Here is a 25,450-nt window from a genome sequence, read left to right as displayed (position 1 = left end):
TTTTGAAGGACGTCTCATTTCTCTAAATGCACACCGAGGACCGAGGATCGAGCGTCGAGGAGGCTCTCTGGAGGAGCTATAACCGAGGATACACTGATGGTTCCTCCACGGCTCCTCCGCGGATGCATTTCCGGGAACGGTGGAGGCGTGACGCACGGCCGGACTTATCTCAGCCAATGACAGCTCTGCATGCATCCCCTGGATATTATTTTAGAAACTGCTCTCATCGCAACGCGATGTTTACAGTGAGAACAGCTGTGAGGCCCGTGCAGAAAGCAGAGCAGTGTGTACAATATATATCACTCAGTATAACAGACCTACTCTCTTTATTTGCTTTAGTTTAGTAGATATCTACAAACAAAGAGTCGATATTTTTCTAAAACCATTTAATGCTTCACATAATAAAATACACAACGGCTGTAGCCTGATTATGCTTTAGGAGCTGTAGATGTGTGTGGTACAGTGTGTAGGTGTGTGTGTGGTAGGCTACAGTGTGTAGGTGCGTGTTGTACAGTGTGTCGGTGTGTGTTGTACAGTGCGCAGATGCGGCGGACAGACAGGTCTCAGTTGGTTTGGTGTCCTCTGCTTACTTTTAATACTTACTCCCCATTTCAGCGACCAGAGAGAGGGGGGGGGGGGATATATCTAGTCTCTGATTGGGTTACGTTATTATGAGAGTGCTCTCATACTTTAAATTGCATATATGTATATAAATATATTTGTGTGTGTGTGTCCGCATCTGTAGCCTGGTATTGCCTCATTATACCGCACTCTCAATGAATTCAAATTAAATATGTGGGGGAACAATGTTCAGATGATCTAACAGAGATTATAAAATATGACAAAACACTCGACAGCTGATGCAGCTGTTGCCATGTAATAATGAACGGACGTCGCTTTAATATGACCGCTCAGAGGAGAGGAGTTCTCATTTCTTTAAACGTCTGCTGCTTCCCCTCCTCTCTCCTCGGTCCTCCGCTCGCATATCCTGTGGGCGGGACTAAGTCTCGAGGAGGGGAGTCGAGGAGGGGACATTTAAGAATTGAGAAGCCTCTCCTGTCTTCTGCACAGCTAATCAGCAGCTGATCGGTATCTGCCTGTGCACCTGAGTCTGATGGCTGATTGGATCCTCTCACCCTCAGCTGGCCTATCAGCAACCAGGGCGGACCATAAAGGAGGCACCCAGGAAGTCTTCTCTCTCTCACTCTGGGCCTGTTGCTGAGGAAGGAACACGGCTGTGTTTAGCAACTAAAGCTTTTTGAATACTCTGACCTTTGTTAATGTGTGTGTGTTGAGAGGTGGAGGAGTTAGGTAAGTCTGGGGTACCCTGTACATTTCTCACCACCTAGCTAACTATTGTTTAGACACACTAGGTAAGTGGATTGTTGCCACCCCTGTATATTGTTTTGTCAAATTATTTGTAGTTAGTTAGTGAGGGTTTTTGTTTGAGTTTGGTTTCAAAGGATAGTTGTAGAGATAGGCCTGGTTTTGTTATGCTTGTTTCTTTTGTTTGGCACAATCCTTTGACTCCTCCTCCTCCTCACCAACAGAGTGTTTCTGTTTAATGTTATGATAGGTTACAAGGAATAAACCTTTTGTCAACCTTTACTCTGACTCTCTCATAATTATTGGTTGTACCGTACGTTATTGTCTCCAGATCCCCTAGACCTTAGTGGGGACTTAACAGGCACATTTAGCAAATATGGCAGTAGCCATCGATCAGCTTAAGATAAGATATACTTTATTGATCCCAAGTTGGAACATTTGCGTTACATCAGCATGTGTAACAGTTAAATATGCAGTTGTGTTTATTTGAAAATCATTTAGTATAATCACACAAATTCTGTGTTTTATATTCAACAATTCTGTGTTCTTTATTTATTGATTGTTCCTGACAAGGCCGGAGATGAAATATCTACATACATCTTATAAGAGTATAATACATTATGTATAATATCAGTTAAAATAAGTGCTTCAACATAGTTAACATTGCTGGAGGTATGCACAAATATTGATAGATGTCTTGTAATGCACTATTGAGGAACCTGCAACCCAAGTTTTTCATTCAGTGCAGAACTACACCACAGTTGTGTAGGCCTATATGATATGTCAATAAACCTTAGAAAATCTTGAAAGGGATGTGCAAAATAGTCATTACATACAGTCTTTAATGAACTATTAGTAGAGAATAACGAGTAATGAATATACTTTATAGGGATCGTATTAATATCTAATAATGAAATTCAATAACATGCTTTAACCACCAGGTGTCCCTTTATATCAGCTGTGCACCTTTATGGTGTAAATACAGCCTATCTACCAATTGGATCAAATATAAAAGTGAGCCGAATTAGTGTTGATACTGCAAGGAGACGTATTGTGTGAAAAGAAATGTAAGATGTTATTTAATGGCTGATATATTTATGATCCACGTCACGTTTTCAGTTCCTCGTGTTTGTCTTCTCATCAGGGCTATAAATACAGAACTACGGCAGATATGTAATGCAGCCGAACCGTGTATTACAATGCCGTTATGTGATGACTTTCAAAGAGAAAAGCAAGCACACTCGGAATAAAGTATTTTTTTTTTAAAATGTTTTCGGTCTGTTTCCGGTATTTGTTAATGACGATGTGCTGTGAGATGTGAGACTGGAATTGTACAGGGGGAAAAAAAACGTAGGCTATCTTTAGATGCGGATTTTGTTAAACTAATATGTTTAGGCTGTGGACCAACACTATACATTGACGGGGAAGGGGGTAGCAATAAAGATAACACCATTAAACAGTTACACAACATAACAGAAATAATATCGATAGCAGCATCCCTAGCAACCACCTTGGTAACAATGAAAACGTCGCGATTTCCTGAAGTAATCTTCGTAATAACTAGCAAACTAAAGATCATGTACATCCACTGCACACATAATCTGAAATAACAACTCATATTTCTCGCATCAAATGACATCAAAATGCATTTTAATGGCCAAACTAACTTTAAAATAGGCATTTTCCATGAGAATAAAACGAATTTTGGCCATGTTTTCTTTTTCTGCAGGGAGAAATTTGAAGATCATGTGACATAGACGCCAGCCATCGGAATGAATGGTGAAAAAAACGGGGTTTGTCAAACAGAGCACATGGTGTAGTCCAAACGATAGCTGGGGATTCTGGGTAGTGTAGTGTCTTCTGCCATCCTTTACTCAGAAAAAATATTTGTTTCTCCGAATCGAAGGGGAAAAATACAAAAGCATTGCACATAATTTAAACCAATCAATGTTGTGTAATTAACAAGGATAATCTGGTGTTTTTCAGTCGATGAGTAGTGCAGATATCACTGTAAAATCAATCGACAGTAAGAGGAGTACTTACTTCCGGGTGTACAATTCTCCGTTATGGACGCTCACATTGCCTTTAAGGGCAGCGGCATAAACGAATGCCGTGCTTCCATGAGCGTCAAATCCTGACGCAGATGGGAATACATTGCAATCAGTTGAAAGCTATTTGCGTCCCTTTATGACGCTGAAGGAGCCTAGGAGCGTCACAATTGGACGCCATGGACACTGACCAAACGTCGCTATTGGACGCTTAGGGAGTGAGAGTGTGTTGGTAACAGAGCCAGGGGTGGGAACACGCACAGAGGACCCGGAGGTCAATCGTGTACGAGTGTGTCCCCGCCTAACAGTGCGTTTAAATCGTGCATTAAAGGGAACAGCTGTCATTGAGCATTTTCTCCTTTTGCGAACAGACTTAACGCGGCTCCGCCGTACCGCACCCACAGCGGACTCCCGATCCTTGGATGAGGAGTCCAGTCTGCATAGAGTGGTGCACCTCTGGACAGTAATTCTGTCCCGAGGTGCATAACTCCCGGTACCTGTGTCGCTCTCAGAGAGAGGAGACGTCTGCCACTCCAAGGGATAAGTTTGTGTGCCAGTGTGTGTGACTGGAGACAACGCAACCTCCCCTGGCGGTTCATACACGATATCGTGTTGTCTGTCCTCACGAGGACATGGTGTCCTCTGAGAGAAGGCAGGAAGCGTTTTAGGGTGGGGAACACCGCTAAAAGCTCCGGGTAGTTTACGTGTGCCCGCTGGAGGTCTCTGCTCTAGGGACCTCTCACCGGGCGACCTTCGTAAATACCCTATCAGCCTGTCTGACCTGCGTCCGTGGTGACCACCTTCTGTGAAAGGACAGCACCCGTAGGCGCGTCCCGCACTAGAAAAGTCGGGTGTAGTGCCACTACGCATTACATAATAACCAAAACTCTCCGCACGCCGTGGCGCGCGGGGTATAGTTTTATTATGAGGCCCATGTTGAGTGGGTGCTTTACGAGGACATTTTTTCCCGTAATCTGACTCCACTCGGTGGGAATTATAGATAAAACCCTTCTTTCTAGGAGAGAGAGAACCTCTCTCTCCAGAATATGGGTTGACTCTCTCTGGGTTTGTGAAAACAGATAAAGTATAACTGTTTTGAGAAGCCCAGGCAGATGTCGTGAGTATCTCCTGCTGTATGCTCCTTAGAGCCAGCTGAGATGTCACGTTTACGGCTCCGGCCGGCACTGCGCATGCGCGTGACGGAGGTGCCCTTACAGCTCTAGCCGGCACTGCGCATGCGCGAGACGGTTGAGCCTTCACGACACCAGCCGGCACTGCGCATGTGCGTGGCGGTGGTGCCCTTAAAGCCCCAGCCGGCACTGCGCATGCGCGTGGCGGTGGTGCCTTCACAGACCCGTTTATTATCCACCTTTTGAGAGAGGCCGTAGCTGCTCTCAGAAGGGGATTTATAGTTAACGGACTGTTTATTGTTTTTGTTTCATTTTCTTGAGCTGCGCCCTTGGCCGAAGCCTGGATGCGTCAGCGGAAAATGGTTTATTTAAACAACAAAGATGTGACGTGTTTTATGCGGACTTGAGGATGACGTTGAGGCATCTCTCGAGGCAGCGGGGACACGTTTAGAGCCGGGGAAAGAACTTTCAGCTATGTCACAGAGGGGAGAAGGAGGGGCTGTCACGCCGCTCGCTTCTTCTTCCTCGACTGCTGGCCGAAATTCTGGGTTGGCTGCGCCTGAGCTGCAGCCGGAACCGGAGATTTTCTCGGCCAACTTGCCCTTGTCTCCAGCCTGGGCTGGGGACTCGGGATGGGCTGCGACCTCTGCGTCTTCGGTGTTTTAAACCAAGCAGAGTTCGAGGCAGCTTGGATGTCATGAGTATCTCCTGCTGTATGCTCCTTAGAGCCAGCTGAGATGTCACGCTTACGGCTCCAGCCGGCACTGCGCATGCGTGTGACGGTGGTGCCTTTACAGCTCCAGCCGGCACTGCGCGTCGCGGTGGTGCCTTCACAGACCCGTCAAGATACAGCCGTGAAGACATCTATTTGTGAACACGCCTATTTTCACTCTACACTCGTCGATCAGAGCGAGCGGAGCGCATTTTCGCGAGCGGAGCACATTTTCTCATCCGCCTCACGGAGCGTGGAAAGTGAGGGGCAGGGCTGCCTCTCTTCCGTCGGCGTGGATAGGAGGTTTACCTGTGCACCTGTGCTGTTGTGGGGAGGTTTTTCCCGGGAAGTCGCGGAGAGACGGAGCGGCTGCACGTTGTTGTTTGGGCCCCCTTTTTCCACCTGCCCAGTTGTGCTGTGGCGGGGACCTGCTTCCACTTGTCGTGTGCTGCTGTCCTGGCGAGATTTTACCCCGGGGGGCGTAACGGAGAGACCGGAGCGGCTTCGCGTTCGGGCTGCGGCCTGCTTTACACCTGCTGTAGCGGAGGCCTGTATCCTCCTGCTCCACCTGTCGTGCTCTACGGTGCCGAGGACGTTTTACCACGGGGATATCGCTGAGAGACCGGAGCGCCTCTACGCCTCGAGCTGGTCCTGCTTCGCCTATCCTGCTGTAGGCCTACTAAGGAGTTTCTGCACCGGGGATATCGCGAGGAGAACGGAGCGCCTCCACATTTCGGGCCTGCTTGCACGCCTATCCGGATGCTCTGCTTGTCTGGGAAAATGGCCCATATCGGGATTCTGCTGTGCCTGTTAACTGTTTTGGACTATGAGAAGATCTCTAGTCATTCTGAGAAGACTACTGAATTCAGGTCTGTTCTGCCACCCGCAGTGGGCATCCCCGGCAAAGGTTCGGATGTGTTACACAAACAATTACCGGTTGCCTTGTCACAGTCAATCTGCTCGACAAAATATGTTTGTCTTTTTTATTTTCCTGCGATGATGGTTCTTCAGGACTGCTTCTTAAGCTCTAATCACACTCTCGCAGACTTTTCCGGTGTTTCTAAATTAGATGACAATGTATGTGTGTCATTTAAGAGGAAAAGATGCCTGTTTTTTGTTGTTGTTATTACCGTCAGGAAATGTACAACCTAACCCTGGTCCGCCCAGTAGTAATAGTCAGATCGCTACTCCTGCTGATTTTAAAGCTAGGTCTGGGTTGGGTTTCATCCACTTGAATGTGCGCAGTCTGTTAGGTAAACTAGATTTTGTCCGTATCTGGGCAAAATCGACTGACGCTGACGTCATTGTCTTATCTGAAACATGGCTAAATAAGTCTATGTTGGCCTCTGACATTGCCTTAAATGGTTTTAATGTGTATCGTACCGACCGGCCTAATAAAGGTGGTGGCGTTGCAATTTATGTTAAGAATAAGTTCAGTGTAACCACATTAATTTCCAAATCGATCAGTAAGCAATTTGAATTGTTAGCCTTAAATATAGAAGTGGCAAAGGGTCAACAGGTCATGGTGGTGGGCTGCTACAGACCCCCCCTCAGCTGTCAAAGACTCCTTGTCTTCACTAGCAAATCTTTTATCACAACTAGACTACAAGGAAATAGTGCTACTTGGAGATTTTAACTGGGACTGGTTAACTGCAGTGTCAGAGGATTTTAAAAACCTTTGTATCTCTTTAAATGTTACTCAGATTGTGGACAGTCCTACTCGCTCAAATATTAAGTCCCCTAATAAATCCTCCCTAATTGATCTCATTTTAACTAATGTTCCCCATAAATATTCGTCTGTGGGAGTATTTGCAAATGATCTGAGCGATCATTGTAGCCACAATTAGGGACACTAAGGTCCAAAAGGTTAAACCTCGCATTATCATCAAGAGAGACATAAAACATTTTGTGGAGCAGGGTTTTGTTCATGATCTGTTTGATTTTGATTGGGGTAAAATCGATCTGTGTGCTGATGTTGAAACCGCATGGTCTTATTTTTATCTTGGTTAAATGGAGATCATTGATAGACATGCACCCCTGCGTAAATTTAGAGTAAAGGGACGAGACAATCCTTGGTTTTCTGCTGAGCTGTCTAGTCTCCTTCATGAGAGAAACAAGGCCTGGGCAAAGGCTAGGAAATCCGGCTCAGAGATAGAATGGCTGCGTTTTAGGCAGCTAAGGAATAGCTTCACTTCACATGTAAAAAGTGCAAAGTCGAAGTACTATTTGTCAGTTACCACAGAAAACCTAAATAATCCTAGGACATTTTGGAAAGCAATAAAATCGATATCAACCGGTGAGATCCGTAATGAGCTACCTCCGTGCCTTACCACAGCATCTGGCCCTATATCGGACAGGGCTACTATGCTAAATTGCTTTAATGAGCATTTTGTGTTCTGTGGTTCTGTTTGATTCTGTGACTAACTCTGCTTCTGTGAACACCCCAGTCTGTGACTCTGAACAACGTGGTCTGGAAAACCCTTTCAGTTTTACCCCTTTTACTGTTGATGTTGTTCATGAAGCCTTATCTAAGCTAGATCCTAGGAAACCGGCTGGCCCGGACAACTTAGAACCTTTCTTTTTAAAGATAGCTGCATACTTTATTGCTCCACCTCTTACTTCTCTTTTTAACCTCTCCCTCAGCACAAATACAATTCCAAAAGTATGGAAGTCTGCTTATGTCTTGCCTTTACTGAAAGGAGGGGAGGCAACTATTTTAAATAACTATAGGCCAATCTCTAAATTGTCAGTTCTGGCTAAGGTTCTTGAACGCCTAGTGAGTGAACAGGTAAAGGAGTTTTTATGTACAAATGACATCCTGTGTAAACATCAGTCAGGATTCAGAAAGAAACACAGCACCATCACTGCCTCAATGAAAGTGGTGAATGACATTACTAGTATTTTAGATAATAAGCAGAGTTGTGCAGCTCTGTTTATTGACCTTTCCAAAGCGTTTGACACCGTTGATCATCGCATTTTAAAGCAGAGGCTACTCAGTATTGGCCTATCCAGCCTTGCAGTGGGGTGGTTTGTGAACTACCTCTCTGAAAGGTCCCAATGTGTTCATTTTGATGGACTGTCTTCTGAGTGGTTAAACATTTCTAATGGTGTACCACAAGGTTCTGTTTTAGGACCACTTTTATTCTCCATATATATTAACAGTTTAGGTGAAAATGTGGATGAAGCTACTTTACATTTTTATGCGGATGATACTGTGATGTACTGTGCAGGTCCCACCATTAAGGAGGCTGGTGTTAAATTACAGGCTGTTTTTAACATTATTCAGACTCAGTTCTCTGAACTAAAGCTTCTTTTAAATGTGGATAAAACCAAGGTAATGCTCTTTTCAAAAGCAAAAAAGACACCAGAGCCTGTTTTAGATATTGTAACTACGCAAGGAACAAAACTTGAAGTTGTTGCCTGTTACAAATACCTTGGTATCTGGCTTGATGATTGTCTCTCTTTTAAACTTCATGTCAATAACCTGCTAAAAAAAAACTGAGGGTTAGGCTAGGTTTCTTCTACAGGAACAAGTCCTGTTTCTCGCTTGAGGCCAGGAAAAGGCTAGTCACTGTGACCTTTTTACCTGTGCTGGACTATGGTGATTTGATGTATATGAATGCACCTGCCAATTGCCTGGTCAAGTTAGATGCTGCGTATCACAGTGCACTGAGATTTGTGACAAACTGTAAAGCATTAACCCATCACTGTACCCTGTATGCAAGGGCTGGTTTGCTTTCACTAACTGTACGGAGGCTCAGTCACTGGTACATTTTTATATACAAAGCCATGTTAGGGAAACTTCCATCTTATATCTGCTCCCTGATCTCACGGAAAATTGTAAGTGGCTACTGCCTGAGATCGAATGCTGTGGTTTTATTAAATGTGCCAACTGCTAGGACTGTCTTAGGGAAGACAGCTTTTAGATGCGCAGCTCCTCTGTCTTGGAACAGTCTGCAAATTAAATGGAAACTGAACAATCTGGTGCCACTAAATGTTTTTAAAGCTCGGTTGGATGATAGTCAATCAGAAGCTATTGGTACCTGTTTATGTGGATAATTATGTAAATGATGCTGGATGATGTCCTTTTGTTGTTCTGTTTATGCTTTTATGTTTCATGTGGAACTACTTGAACAGGTCTCCCTTGGAAAAGAGATCAATGATCTCAATGGGATTTTATCTGTATAAATAAAGGTTTGAAATGAAATGAAATGAATAATCCGCCTTTTGAGAGATGCCGTAGCTGCTCTCAAAAGGGGAGAAAATTGGCAGGCTGTTTATTGGTTTTATTGATTTCCTTTTCATTTTTTTGAGCTGCGCCCTCGGCCTGAAGCCTGGATGCGTCAGCGGCAAATGTTTTATGACAGAGGAATCAACCAACGTGTGACATGTGTTTGTGCGGACTTGAGGATGGTGTTTAGGCATCTCTCGAGGCGGCGGGAACACACGGAGGGGAGAAGGAGGGGCTGTCACGCCGCTCGCTTCTTATTCTTCGACTGCTGGCCGAAATTCTGGGTTGGCTGAGCCTGAGCTGCAGCCGGAACCGGAGATTTTCTCGGCCAACTTGTTTAGTCTGGCCGCAGCGCGCTGACACACGGCTTGCAGGTCCATGCTTAGACAGGGTGAAGCTGGTGTGCTATCGCCCGGGAGAGCAGCCATTGCTCCCGGCTTTGCAGCCTGAGCTGGTGACACGAAGATGTCGTCTTCTTGCTCGTCCGAATCAGACAGGAGGAACTCGGAGGCATCCTCTTCGTCCTCCATGTAATCCAATTCTAGGACATCCTCCGCGGGTGAAACCATGGTGAGGTCCAGCCAGGAGCCCCAGCTTGGTATAGCGTGGGGCCCCGTTCCCGCGTCTTTTGCCGCCACCGGGTCCCGGCCTGATATGGCGTGGGAATCCGGTTCCACGGCTGCCGCAGTTGATGAGCCCCAGACCGTAAAGGTGAGGGACTCAGTCTCTGCGGCGGACGCCCCCGCGTCTTGATTGCCAGCCGGCCAATCAGTGGACATGAGGGGATCCTGTCCCGACAGGCTAGCTTGTCGTGCTAACCGTCGGCGGAGGCTCTTTATGGTGAGGCGAGCACAATGCCCGCACGAGCCGGGGTTGTCGATAGCCTCCTGGGCGTGTTCCAGCCCGAGGCAGGACAAGCAGACCTGGTGTGAGTCTGTGCCTGATATCTTCAACCCGCAGCCTCCGAGTCGAGCCTCCGAGTCCCTGACTCCTCTGGTGTGAGGGAGAGAGGCGTCCATCTCGTTCGCCGCGAGGCGTGGAGAGGACCCGCTCTTAACAGGTACGTCGAGAAAAAAGTGTTCCCAATCTGTCTTTAATCCGGAGAAAAAAAGGCAGTGTGGGTCTTTTTTCTCAAAGAATATTACCTGGTGTGGTAATATTCTTTTAATCCTTTTCTCCTCCGTGAGAAGAGAAAAGAAAAAACGTCCTCGCTACCGTGGTGTCGGCAGTGAGGGAAAAAAGCACAAGCTAGCAACGGGTGTGTTGCTAACTTGAAAGTCAAAATCTTACCTTAATTCCAGAGGAAGAACGGCGAGGTTGACTATAATACTAACTGGTGTGTTAGTATCATACTGTAAGGCAGAATAGGGTAGCCGGCTAACGCCTGTCGACCGAAAATTAGCTTTGGTTCAGTCTGTGGACTGTTAAGCTAGCCCGGCTACCATTAGAGATGTGCTCTGAAGCGAGAAGAGGTGTTTGAATGACGCATGCGTCGTGGCGCAGGCTACTTATAGGGGGTGATTTCCCCTGACGCTGACGTCAAGATCACCAGCCAATCAGGATTGGCGTAATGAGATTGATGCTTCTGTTTGCTCCGCGATGAGGCGCATCCCATAGTGAGACATCGAACGGAGTGTTATGAATGAGAACAATAGTTTTCACATCTATAAATTGTAAAGCATTCAAAACACTCTTTTTACAAATGGATCAGACACTGCACACTTCCACAAGCTGTCTTATAATGAATGATATCCTAGGTGGCTTCAGTCTATAATCCGCATTACCTATCAGTGCCGTAGATCCATGCTACAGAGATGTTCTCCAGGAACACCACCACAGTGAGAGGCAAACCAGCGGAGTAGTCGTCAAACATGGTGACGAAGTAGTTCCCTGAGCGCTGCACAAACAGCAGGCCTAACAGGAAGGCTATGATACAGCAAGCCACTGAGAAAGAGAAGAAAAAACAGCCTGTGAGTATGGCACATATTTAAGTTCAACCAGTTAAAGAGAGTCGAATTAAAGACAGTCTGCTCACCACACAGGATCTCTTTGCGGATCTTGAAAGCATCCAGTATGGGCGTGGTGATACCGGTCATGGTGCCGATCATGCTGCCCAGACCCAAGTTGATCAGCATGAAGAAGAACATGACAGACCAAAAGGGGCTGGCAGGGAAATGTGTCATGGCCTCTGTGAAGGCGATGAATGCCAGACCAGTGCCCTGAACCGCCTGGAGGACGTAGAAACAAAGATGGTGGTCAAAGGTGGCTGATGATAGCTGAGGTGCTGAATACAAAGGAGTGATCCAATGTGGGAAATCACCCACTTTCAGTTTAATTAATTATAGTGAAGCTATGTTATGACTCTGACCTTGTTGAGCTCGTCCTCCAGCAAGCAGGAGTCCAGGCCCAGCTGGTCAAAGATGTCCTCCTTCACCGTCTTAATGACGCCGTACATCTCAGCGTAGTCCTCTGTGGACAGGTGAGAGAAGTTGATGTGAGGTGGGATGAGCTCTTTGCTCAGCACACCTGTGTTTAGGAAGCCAATAATCTTCTCTGCATTACTGCCAAGGAAAATAGAAAATGTGGAGAAGGAGGTTTTGGTGAGTGCAGGTTTTAGTATGAAACGACTGCCAAAGAGGGATTAGTCAGGTAGCATTTGTTAAAGTACAACACACTTACTCGACAACACACTTCTCGTTCATGATGTTTGCCTTGAATCCCAGGACAGCAAACACAACTAAAGTGGCGAGGATGGAGGTCACGAAGTTGATGACAGAGACCAAAGCTGCGTCAAAGTGGCAGTTGTTTTCTCTCTTGTTGTAGCTGGAGAAAGCGATAACTCCTCCGAAGCCCAGACCGAGAGCAAAGAACACCTGCGTGGCTGCTTCTCTCCACACCTGCGGCTCCAGCATCTTTTCCAACTAGAGAGAATACAGGAGAAATGTCATATTTTCTGTCATTTAACCTCCTAAACACCCCTTAGACATTGACATACTGCCTTCAAGTAGTTTATCGACAACAATTTATATATATTCTGCCCCTTTGAACACTTGATAGAAACTACTGCTAACCCTGAGAGAAATAATATAATTTATTTAAAGCAGGCCCTTAAAATGTAAAAATAGATGTCTTACGTAATTTTAAGTTTCTCATGTTGTCAATGTTAACCCCCTTGTAATTAAGCATTTGGCATTTTTGGAAACTATGGGATTGGAAACAGCCAGATTAAAACAATTATATAATCTTACCCCTTAATTAAGATATAAATGTTTTGTTTTGTGAGGAAACACAGAAATGTTTGAGTTTACTTTATAATGCATTTTAATACACAGTGATGTGAACCATCAGCTTCATGACATAACCGGAGGCCAAAAATTAATCTCAGTATTCCAAAAACTCTAAATCCGTTGAGCCCTCCCTCTGTTGTTACTACTTTCTGTCATCTGACATGATATGATTACAACCTACTTCCATCACTACATTCAACCTAAAAACAAAGAATGTCCAATATTTAAACGTACAGTATGTAATGATTATTTTGTTCCTGTTATTAAAGATGTTCACCACCAGAGGGGGACATCAACCCAACACAGGACACACTGTGTTAATGACATTTATGTATGAGTGGATTTGAATGGCCTTTCTGGGGAAGCAACAAAAAACATGAACACAGTGGAGCAGCTTGCAAAGACAAAGTGTCACTTGTGTTACATGTCTGTCGTGCTAATAGTCTGTGAATGAGTGATCAGATTCAGAACCAAGACTCCCCTCCAGCACACTACAGTTACATTGTGGACAATCTTAGCAAAGTACTACATATTATATTATTTTAATGGGGAAAGTTCCCCCAAATCCTGCAGATGCAATGCTGTTCTAGATTTTCATTGTTTTACTTTTGCTCTCACCTTAGGGGTGAACATGTGAGCGATGCCGTCCACTGCTCCCTTCAGCATCAAACCTCGCACCAGGAAACAGAAAAGCACCAAATACGGGAAGAGAGAGCTGAAGTACATCACCTAAAAGAGAGAGAAAGTCAAGTCCCCTTACACAGTGTTGCCATGGACACGCTTTTCTAAGGCCTCATACAAGGAGGACCAAAATACACACACACACACACACACACACACACACACACACACACACACACACACACACACACACACACACACACACACACACACACACACACACACACACACACACACAATGAATCAATCCCAAAACTGACTTGTGTTTGCTTTGCACTCAATTTGTGAAATCTTACCAAACATGGAAAGGACTCTTTGAGGTTTGGATGGATGCGTCAAAAATCTGTCCTCCAGCATTGCAGGGAATCAATGCAGTACTAACGATACTAATTGGATTACCACGATTAGTGTTTAAAAATAAACTGTCAGACCTCTGCGATTTGAGTATTTTCCTTTTCAAAGTCTGCGCTGGATGTTGTGTTTTGAAATATGACTCACTCTCTGGATCGGGATTACAGGATGTTGTTGGAGTTGTTGCCAATAGTAGCATTTCCCATCTGCATTCTGAACCAGTCTTTGCTTGGTACAGTTTAAGCTTATTAATGTTGCATGTTTATCTCTTTCATAATATAAATGAGATCTGAAAGTAGACTACTGCTGATGGGAGGCTTTAGCATCAAAAGCATTAGCAAAGTATATAAAACACTCACTGATGAGGATTAAAAATAGCTCCTGAAATGATTTTTTGATAGCATCTTTATAAAGTCTATGGTAAGGTTAACTCTAAAGAGACTTGCAGGGAAGACATCATTTGGTTGGGTATATCATCGCTCTTATTCCCTTCGTGGTTGTTTTTAAAACATGTTAAAGCTTCAAAATTCTGCGGGGTTTTTACTGACACGTGTTTTATGTGGAGGATTGTTAAAATCTGTAAGGCTTGTTTTGACCACAGACATAATTTTACCAAAAACCCATTAAAAAAACCCATTGACTTTGAGGCAAGGGAACTGGAAGTGCTAAAAAGGCAAACTAATGTTTGGGTTTTAGGACTGAATGTACCTATGATTTGCAGGCTGTGCCCCTGCTTATAAGCCATGGAGACCCCGTACCTTCCCAGATGACTGGATGCCCTTGATGACAGCCAGGCAGACCAGGATCCAGGCCACCAGCAGGGACAGGACCATCTTCCAGTTCAGGCCGCCCGTGTCATCGATAGAGCTGGTGATGTTGAGAGTCTGGCGGTACCAGAAGTAAGTGGTAGCCGAGCTTTTATCACACTCTGGCACCACGACTGCAACAACAACAACAACGAGGACAAGGGAAGATATGGCATAAACAATGCTGCCACAGTGTTGGTCATGAGGTTTACAGGGATAGAACTTGGGATATTATCAGATAAATATATTTTTGTAAACAAACTATCATGGAAGAAATATTTGGCTTAAAATAAAGTAGCTAACCCAGAATTTCCTGTGCATTTCTGTGCATTTTACATGCATAACAGCCTTTCAGGATTAAAAACAGCACTTGTAACTGTCTGTAACTGTCAGAAAATGTTGTGAAGAAGAAAGTTCTTATAAATGTACCTGGCTGAAATACTTTCCTACCCTGCACATAGCTTAACTAAATCCTGTTGGATGCTCCACAACATACTAGCTGCATATTCAGCATCCTGAACAGAGTGGACACCCCACCCTCTCATGGTGATGTAAGCTGATGCTCTGCCAGAACCTGCATGTGCCTCCACCACAGCCACCAGCTGCCAGTCATTCTAGGTATTGACACTGTCGGCTGGGTCATCCCATCCGACAGACTTCAGCAATAGAGCGGCTCTGTAGGATGACGTGGAGGGCCATCCCAGCTAGAGACGGCACAAAAACGTGTTATCCTGCAGATGCTCTGCTGTTTCACTGCAGAGCCACAAAGACACGTTCTTCAGCTTTAAGCATCGCCTTGCGTAGCCTTGTGTGCATCTGCTGAGACACTCTGGTGCATATGCAATTGTCTTGCAGTATTCATTTTACTGGTGTCAGGGGCTTTACAGTGAAGGGGTCATTTGTATGGGAACCATACTGATGCAAACCTCTGTTATCGTTGCAGCTGTGTTGTGCAACAATCGACCAAAAATAAGAAGCAACTTGATAGTTGATATATCATGTTCTTATAACATTTCCTGCTTTCCACAGTTTTATATATTGAAGGGAATTTCTTTAGGTTTTTGACTGACAAAATAACATCTTTCAATATTTTCTGACATTTATGTACCAACTGATTATTTAAGAAAGTTATCTGTAGTTTAATGGACACTGAAACTATTCTTAGCTGGGACCCTACTCACTTGCTTGGCTTCCATTTATCTGGATGGGGCATTCAGCCCAAGGCAGTGGATACTGGAAAGACTGGAAGAAATAGAAGATGCTCCAGCCGATAATCACATTATAGTAGAGGCCCACGAAACCACAAACCTGAGGGGAAATGACATAAAACAGCAATACTCGTCAATCTGAAAAACAACAACTGTCTCCGCACATAACCTACAGACAACACAGGCGACAAACAACATGGACATTGTTGAGGTGGACACCTCTTTGTAAGTCAGGATAGAGATGCCGAGCACACAGCTTAAGTCGGGAGTGTGTATGAATTATTGAGCTGTTTGCTCTCAGCAGCCAAGGCTGGGGTCCTCTATGAGAAGGTATTTATAGCTGCTGAATCTCCCTCTGCCACATCCAGCCTGTGACACGCCTCACTGCCCCAGGCCTTTCCCTCCAATCTTTTGCACTAGATTGATTAAAACACTGTTAAAACGAGTGACGAACAGAAAGCCTGACGCAGTGAAATCACTGACTGCCGGATTTAGGCTGATGAGGATGATGGGATGGGGACATGAAGGGTCACTGCTCCTGCAGATGATGGGGACAGATTATGACAGAGATTATTTGCGCTGATCTTTGCATGCCGCTTGCTGTAAAACATCAAGAGGGAGTAATACAAGACAGAGAGAGGAGACCAGCAGACTGAGTCACACAGCACATACTGTAGGTTGTCTCTGTCCGACTGTGAGTCGAGAAGGCAAAGTGAGAAAATCTTAAATACTATACAAATACAAATGTTTCAGTGTCTGAAATACACATAGCATTGATTCAAAGCGTGTAATAATTATATAAACATATTACTGTTAGTGGGTTTTTATAAAAGGGATCATAAATTCTCACTAAAAGGTTTATTTAGGATCCTTCCATTAAAAGCAACGAGTTTAGGTTGTCAGTTTGTAAGCTCACAAAAGTAATCTGCTCTGTGATTATCTTCTGAAATTGTAGCTCTATATTTTGTTTACAGTCTGTGCGGCTGACTGGAACAATGTGACATGGCCTTTTCCACTATATATTGAAGTCATTAATAAATTGACAGGTGAGTGGAAAGAGGGGCTGTGGTCAACATTATGTTACAATATATAGTTTTTATGGGGGAGATAATCATCTGATTGCTAAATCTTTAACCTCCCCACTGGATGTTGTCCACTGTGTAAACCACTGATTTACATTGTAATTGACATGGTTTAAACTGAACTTGTAAATTTAAGCCAAAAGAGGGTTTAGTGTTTGATATTCCAACAATAAACGTTGACTGCAGTGACACTTTAAATGTGAGATCACAAACTGGCTACGGAAATATTTTTACTATGAATTTTAACATCTTAGTACTGACCTGTAAACCATTAAATATTTTGTTGCCATTTTAGGATTTCTGCTGCTGTACCTTGTCAAACTTGAATACATTAGGAAATAAGTGGTTAATGTGCTCGTGTTGGTGCTTACCATCAGACTGGAGACCCCGATGCCTCCCAGCTGAGGGTAAACGTAGTTCCAGACCCCGATGCTGCCGCGCCTGATCCTCTGACCCACTGCCAGCTCCAGGAAGAACAGAGGGATGCCGATGAGGATGAGGAGAATAAAGTAGGGCACAAGGTATGCACCTGTGACAGAGGAGGGGAAAAGGAAGGTGGCATTAATACAAAGTGTAAAGTTGTATTCTACCTTTCACACTCTCACTCTCACTGTCTCGCTCCGTACGCCTACGACAACATAAATATACCTCTCCAAGAGACAAAGCAGAGAGAGAGAGCAGCAGGCTCTCAAAGACAACAAGTCCCGTCCAGTCTGTCCTGCTTACGTCAGGACATGAAGGGGCACCATGGAGACAAAACCATCCACAGCCAGAGAGGACGGGCTCACGCTGACGGACAGCTGGGAGGAGCAGACTGCTTCCAGACCAAAAACAAATGACGTTCGACTCGATCAAAAACACTGATCACGTCATGAGGGGCTATTAGAGGTAGCAGCAGACAAAGGAAGCAAAGACAGGGACACAGTGTCGTCTTATCGTGTGGTATTATTATCTGGACCGTTAGAAGAGACTGTGCTGCTACTTTTACTGATCTTTGATGTTTATTCTGAGCAGCAAACAGGCAGAGGAAATCAAAACGATCAGGAGTAGCTCATTACTTTTAACTAGACCTTCACTTTTCATCTGGCTCTCTGGATTTCAAAGGTTGGATATATATTTGATACAACTATTTCAGACATGATTATGGCGATTTCAAACCAGGATAAATGTACTATAAACTAACATACTTAGAGTGGGCAGCCATATTAGTTAAGTTTAGCATTAGTTTAAAGCTAATACTGGACTAATCAAACTGTCATTTAAAAAAAATGTAATGATTCTTTTATCTTTTTTCCTTTAATATAACATATTTTCCTGTCACTGAGCAATACCTCGCTCTCTACTTACTTTATTTCCATTTGTTTGTTTTTAGGCCTTAAACCCATCCAGGGGGTCATTGTGGATTTGAGTAAACAATAAAGATAATAAACCCTTTCCTTTTTATCCTCCTGTCATAATTGCTTGATCCGTTTGCCTTTTGACAGCTTCATAAAAAACATTTTGTTCCCTATTTCCCCTAAAACATTTACTTGGTACCCTTTTGTTCTTGTCCGCACTATTGTCCTCTGCAGGAAACACGAATGTTAACAGTAAAGCAAAGATAAATGTTAACATACATTATGCAAGTACCACCAGCAGACACAAGCAAGATCGTACACATTAACTACTTAAATTATTTATTTGTAAGGCAGGATAAATGAATTTGTCTTCCATGCTTCACTGAGGCTAGATAGATGAGCATGTCAACATGATATTCTGTTTCCCATATATTTAATTTTTACTTTATTACATTATTTGATTAAAAAACCATAGTATATATAAACTTTCACTTGAGTTGAAATGTTGAGAGAGACCGAAAAAGACAAGACATAATAGACAAGAGACCATTCGTCCTCATCTCTGGAACAAGCCCCGGCAAGACAATGCACCACCTCCTCCTACTGAGTGAAAATCCAATGGGGATACACACTCACTGATTAAAACGATCCATCTTTGTTATATCATGCATTGCAAATACCCTCTTTACACACACACGCCTCCTACACAAGGTAAACCAACAATGTCTGAAATCCCATGAAATCAGTATTTACACTTCACTTCCTCCATCTTAGTCATCACCACCCTTGCAGCAAATCATAATACCAAAGAGATATGACAGAGGAACCTGCAAGAGCAGCAAATAAAATGCAAAAAAGGAGATTTCAGAGCATATTACCAGACCCTTCAATGTTACCTCGTCTTGCTGAGGGAATATTATCTCATCTTGTAGCTGCTGACTGCTGAAGTCTCAGAAATGTTAAAGAGTCTGACTTGCACTATTAGCTGGCTAATTGTTTGACAGGCAACAATTTATCAAAGAGGAGGAAGCGGCAGCAGGCAATCTGAGCTGGGTCTGAAATGAGGAAAGGTGCAGACCAGTCACCAACAATATGTACTTGTTATGAATTGCAATGTGCTTGGAATCTCTCTTTAAGATAACAGATTTTTGTTACATGATTTGATCATAAAATCACTGTACGACTCTACTATGATAATCAATCATCGTCTCTAAGGAACTGTTTCACATTTTTGGATTTTATCTTCTTTTCTTCCTTGTTAAGAGTTGGATTTATCTCACTCAGAGAAAAGTATTGTGTTTGTCATCGATGAAAGTGCCTTTCCTTAAATGTTGAAGTATACCTTTCATAAAAAATGAAGTTAAATGGAGGCAGAGAATATTATTTACATGATATGGTTATGTGAACAAAGTAAACTTCATAAAATATTCTATCATTTAATCCTGGGTTATTTTAGAAAAGCCTTGTTGCAGTGTGTAATCATCTTCATTTCACTTCACTAACTTGTCTGAGCAGATGGTTAATGACTCAGAATAATGCTGAGAGTCTGTCTGCTGCCTACGGTGCTGAGATGTTGTGGCAGTTTGGACGAGGTGGCTGAAACTGTCACCACAATGGATTGTTCTTGAATGAAATGCTAACAATCTGTGAAGAGTAACTGGTCATCTAACACACACAACACTGGTAGTGCTGTGTGTGTTAGATGCAACAAAAGACAGAAAATAGAGAATAATATTCTTGACTTTAACAGGAAGACGAAATAAGAGCTAAATTAGTCGCAAAGGCGAAATTATTTCTTTCTCTAATGTCATGCAAATGAAGGTTGAGCAATTCATCATTACATGTCACACCAATCCGAGAGACCGGTGGACATTATTAATCAAATCATGTCTCAGGAAATAGTTGCAACAAGACTGTGGATCGATAAATGCAAATGTCATGCTCAAACCAAATGATTAAATCAAAGTTGTCACATGCTATTTAGTTTTTCAACAAGGAATTGCAATGTGAAGAAAATCAATTATTCTCAGTAAGTTAAACATCAATTAAATAAAAGCACGTTCTGTGTAGCAGTAATGTGCAATGTCTGTTTAATGACTAAGTCTAATAATGGATAGAAAACCCCTGCTGTTAGCATCATGATGGCTAACCTGTTTGGGACATTATTATGTTAACAAAAACTCCTAAACACCGTCAATATAGAGGTCAGCAAAAGGTCAAGGTCAAGTCTGTATCACAAAATGTCGAAAGTGTAGTTTAATGACAGGCCGATTGAAACAGACACAGAAGAGTTGAACACAGTCATGCACAGACATCCACCCACCTCCACCGTTCTTCTGGCACAGGTAGGGGAACCTCCAGACGTTACCCAGGCCCACAGAGAAGCCCACCTGGGCTAGGATGTACTCCAGCTTGTTGTTCCAGGCAGGTCGGCCGTCCTCGGCGTCGGGGTCTGGGGAGGGGATCAGGGCCTTCACTGGAGCGGTGGAACCAGGACTCAGACCCATACTCATCTGACTGTTCTTATAGTCCATGGGGTGCTCCAGGGACAGCAGGTCAGCCACCGACTCCGTGACCGGCTCATTGCTGTGCTCCCGCTGCGTCACCTTGGTGTTCTTTGGCATGGCGGCAACACCGGAGCTCCTTCAGGCTGAAGACGGTAGAGGCGAAAAGGGAAATCTGAGGTGACGGACTGAAGGGGGATCAGACGGGAAATAAAGTTGTGCTTATTTTCTTTAATCTGTGAAGAGAAAGAATTGGAGACAGACAGAAAATAGGTCTTAGAGAAAGAAGTACTTTATCTGAATTTAGCATAAAATGTGCACAGCTTTTCCTGTTTGCTAGTAAGCTCATACACTATTTTAGATTGGTAGTAAAACTGCAGCACTGTAGAGGCATACAGTGAGGTATTTCAGTAATCCACTTCAGTACGCAGAATGAGACAAAACCATTGAATTACAATTCATTTCACAGCAGAGCCCATTATGCTAAAGTACAGTCATGTGAATAGCAGAACAATCTGTGTGTGTGTTAGTCTCAGGCGAACATGGGGCAATACAACTAAAGCCTTTAAGCACAAGCTACATTGGTTAATAACATCTGTATTTATTTCTCATCTTATGTCTGCAGTTGGTTTTAAGATTTCAGAGGTTTTGATAAAAGATTTCAAGAGCAGAGTGCTCCTGAAAAGAGAAACCTGAAGTTAGTTTCTCCAAGTTCTCTGGTATGTGTCACCTTTTAAGAGGCCCTTTGCAACTCCAATCCAACACTAATCCTGTGTATAGTGCCTCCCTTGAGGGAAATTGTGTAGACAACAACACAGTATAAAGCTACTGTTAGAAGGTCAGATCCTCCTGCATAAATTCTTTTTTTAACCCCGCTCTTGAATTATGTTATAGAGGTGATCCTCATTTCAGGTGAGGTGGCCTACCTCTGCTGTGAAACACACTCGGAAACAATGTAAACACCAAAACTAATCCTTGTAAAATGAAATGGAAATTCATAGCTGCAAGCATTTAACCCTCAAAATGGCATGACCCTTCAAGAGTAGTGTTTTTGAAAATGAGTCAGTTAGCATTCATTGCACATTTACTAATTAACTAAAGGTCAGCTTTACAGTGAATGATGAAGACCATCTTATTTAAATGCCAAAAAAGCAGCTGCATGAGAGATGCAAACTGAGCAATTTCATTCCTCTGCATGTTTTTAAAACTAGGCTAAGTGAAATGCTCTTTGATACTATGGGTACTTGTAAATGTCGATAACTATGTAAATGTAGCCTGTACATATATGTATGATGTCCTTTATTGTTTTATGTTGTTTTATGTTTCATGTGGAACCTATTTGCTGCAGGTGTCCCTTGAAAAAGAGATATATGATCTCAATGGGACCAATCTGGTTAAATAAAGGTTTGAAATGAAATGCAAACCAGAATTCGACGTTTTCACGTTTAGATCCGACTTTTCACTCAAGAGCAGTGAAACAAAACCGGAGTTGTTTGATGTGAAGACAAGGCCCTTTAATCCGAAATCAGATGCAGCCAACTGAAATTAGCAGGGCTTCTATTCACAGTGACTTCTCAAAAACGGTTGCCAGCCGGCTGGACTCTGAGCCCACCCAAAAGGGCACTCCAGCAGCACGCACATCACATTCCTCAACAGTGGCTGCTGCCTGAGCCCCTGCAGTCACGACACGCAGCAGCTCGGAGGCTGAGAGCCTGACACAGATCCTAGAACAGTAGTGACCTTTCCCAAAGCAGTCTGCAGCTACACACACTGAGTCATCATCAAACTCTCTTCAAATGAGGTGTGAAGCAATGATGTGCATGTTTGCAAAAAAAATGTTTGGCCACACTGCAGAGTTTTTGGATGTTGTGATTGGAGTTTTAACGCATGTCTTGCATTACTTTTCTTATGAATGGAACCGTTGTTAGCAACAAACCACTCACTACTTATGAGGATGGTGGTTCTCACTCTTTATAATCATGTGCAGTGAACGTTTTTTTTAATTCATACAGAAATACACCAGCAACTTTCAGACCGTCACAGTGTGTGCTGCTGACACAGATGGCACATTACAGAGACAGCAGGACTTCATATGCAGTGCAAGACAGTGTTACAGATATGACTCATTATCAATCTCTATCTGAGGGAAACATGGTGAGTGGCCAGAAGTGGGTTTTTTTCTATACTGCGGAGAATAAAATGCATTAAATGAGAAGCATTAAGGATCAAAGACGATGAATGAATATGTGCTGCAGAAAGTGAAGTTTATATTTACTTTCTAAAAGAAACGACCGGTGGTGACAGACTCCTAAGAGGTTTATTCTGATACCTTTAACTGTTTATCTCCTAATTCGCCATGGACAGTCTGGTTTTAATTATGGAACAGCACAGGTTCTCTGTTTCTTCTACGAAAATACGATCCACTTTTATCTCATCTGGTTGCTAAGCAATGGCTCCTCCTGCGAAATTGAAATCCATCCCTGCACCATCAGTGGTCGCCTATCTCTCTTCTCAACATCTCCAAAGGACATACATGATATTCCATGAGGGTCTGCTGCAAATAGCATGGAGCTGCTATGACAGGACGATAGATATTGACTAGTCTGGGGATGATGCTCAGTTTTGTGGGATTTATTGGAGGGTAAACAGGCAGCAATCACTGACAGATTAACGTGTCAATGTCAAATATAAGGTGTTCACAGATTCCACCCCCCAGAGTGATTTGATCGTGAACACAAAAATTAATTCGGACAGGTACAAAACAGCACCTGCATGGAAATGTTCAGGCATGCTCCAGACACACAGGCCCATCTGCCACAGCTCGGGGAATGACTCTGAACGTGAATATCACCTCTGATGCTTATTCAAGGTCAAATGAATCACATATTGATTGTAAGAAAAAGATGCAGGCAACACCCGGATACAAGTCAGCAGGTTATCAGCTGCACCGCAGATGTTGTCATATTTTAGATCAAAATGTAGACACATGGCGTTGCGTCGTCAGACACGGGGGATTAATGAGCGATGCTCAACGTCAATGTTGCAGCGAAAGCACCATCTGTCAGGCAGAGAGGTGAAAGCTGACGATCGTCTTTATCGAGTCAAATCAAGAGGGTGGTTTTCTGTGCGGGGCTGGGTATTCGAGCGATTATCGACAATGCAGTTTATAGAAACAAACATAGAGCTTTTTTAAAATTGATTAAATTGAGAAAATGGTTGCAATTCTTACCTCGTGTGGTGTGCAGAACGGGATGTACCGTTCGAGTCAGCGTGACAGTAGGCTATGAATCCAAAGTGAGTGTGCGGTCTCTTCATTCAGTCTCGGTGTACATCTCTGCGCGCAAAGGGATGCGAAATCAGCCTGCAGTCACACAAGGCGCATGGTGCGTAAAGTCTGACGCAGGAGCTCAACGCCTGCCACAAGTTTGGTTTGCTATATTAACATCAACTAGTTCAGATAAAGGCTTATTGCAACTGTGCGATGTTCTGCAGCTCTGCAAAACACCTACCCACACCTCTGGTATCCACGTGCTTATGGCTGTGTTGTGGGATAAATCAGTTCTGCAGAAATTACTATGGCAAGTCACGACGAAGTCTGACGCAGGTTTGACGCACCCGCTTGAGCAGACGTCAGTAATTGTTAAAAAAAACAAAAACATCTGCAGTGTTCCCAGGACGATAATAATAAGAGCACACAGGTAGGCAAACGAAGTGATTGAAAATGACGCTTATTCAAATCAAATTCATTCATTGGATTGTTCAACATCCTCAGCTTCCCTAATGATTAATATATATATTATTATATTATTGCCTGCAGTACAATGAGTTTATTTAAACGGATGGCTATTAGTCATACTGTACTTATACTTCAAAGACAGAGGCTTGATGTTAATAGACATGTCACAATTCACTGGTGTGACCACAGTGATGTAGACCAAAATAGTTGTTTGTGAAAAGACCGTGCTCCCTAATAGAGGTTTCTCAAGTGTAGATAATTTGTTTTCTCTCTGACACCAGCAGTCTGCCACTGCTCAACACTCCATATTTCTTCTCTCAGCTATCTGGGTGGCTTTTTATTTTCAGAAAATAGGCAACTGAGAAGTGTATTATCAGTATTTGTACCTCTTTTTTTGCCTGCAATTATGAATCCATTTGGTAAACGGTTTTGAGAACTGGTTAGCTTTCAATTAGATGTGTCAGGGGTTCTTGGGTATAATTTCAGACAGTGTGGGAATGGAAACTGTATAAACAGTGCAGGTGCATGCTGTACAGCAGCTCGGTAACATCCTCCATCAGTCATCAGCTCAGAGCGTGAACATTAGTCTTTGAGAAGGTGTGAGTCAAACAAGGACACAGATACTGTTTGAGGGATGAGAGCATTTACAAATGCTAGGAGTGTGGCAGGCACTGAAGGAATTCCTGTAGGAGGGACATTTTGTGTTTCCACTGATAACTTCTTCACTTTCAGAGCAAGACAATTATTACAAATGTAATGTAAGTGTTTTGACTGCTCCAGCTTCTGCTGTTGCATCATTTTTTAATCTGTCCCCTCTTAAAAAAGCATACAGTGTAGCTTTCTTAACCAGGCTGTATATGTTCACCCTGGGCAATTATCTGCTTTCAGAACACACCCCCAAAACACACACACAAACTAGTAGTACTGCATCCCCCGACAACGCACACACCCAGTATGCTTCCTGTCTCCTTCAATTCACTCATGTGACTCACTCTCCAAGGGCTGACTGCT

General features: G+C 43.4%; 1 protein-coding gene across 2 annotated transcripts in view; it reads right to left on the bottom strand.

Moving 5' to 3' along the window:
* Positions 1-24,240, bottom strand: part of slc6a17 (solute carrier family 6 member 17) — a 31,933-nt gene extending 7,693 nt beyond the window's left edge. The window contains exons 1-10 of one of the 2 annotated variants that reach the window (XM_034087761.2): positions 23,933-24,240; positions 20,523-20,939; positions 17,234-17,391; positions 15,754-15,880; positions 14,525-14,706; positions 13,353-13,463; positions 12,127-12,368; positions 11,816-12,008; positions 11,483-11,675; positions 11,232-11,391 (exon numbers count right to left, since the gene is read on the bottom strand). In XM_034087761.2, coding sequence (XP_033943652.1) covers positions 11,232-11,391; positions 11,483-11,675; positions 11,816-12,008; positions 12,127-12,368; positions 13,353-13,463; positions 14,525-14,706; positions 15,754-15,880; positions 17,234-17,391; positions 20,523-20,823 — 1,667 coding nt within the window. In that variant the 5' untranslated portion in view covers positions 20,824-20,939; positions 23,933-24,240. Of the gene's footprint in view, positions 1-11,231; positions 11,392-11,482; positions 11,676-11,815; positions 12,009-12,126; positions 12,369-13,352; positions 13,464-14,524; positions 14,707-15,753; positions 15,881-17,233; positions 17,392-20,522; positions 20,940-23,932 lie in introns of those variants that run through there. The other variant, XM_034087762.1, reaches the window with a different exon arrangement.
* Positions 24,241-25,450: the final 1,210 nt, after the last annotated feature.

This window comes from Pseudochaenichthys georgianus, chromosome 7 (genome assembly GCF_902827115.2).
Source record: "Pseudochaenichthys georgianus chromosome 7, fPseGeo1.2, whole genome shotgun sequence".
NCBI classification, from domain to species: domain Eukaryota; kingdom Metazoa; phylum Chordata; class Actinopteri; order Perciformes; family Channichthyidae; genus Pseudochaenichthys; species Pseudochaenichthys georgianus.
Note: the sequence above shows the minus strand (reverse complement) of the source record. Positions and strands in the feature narration are given on the sequence as shown.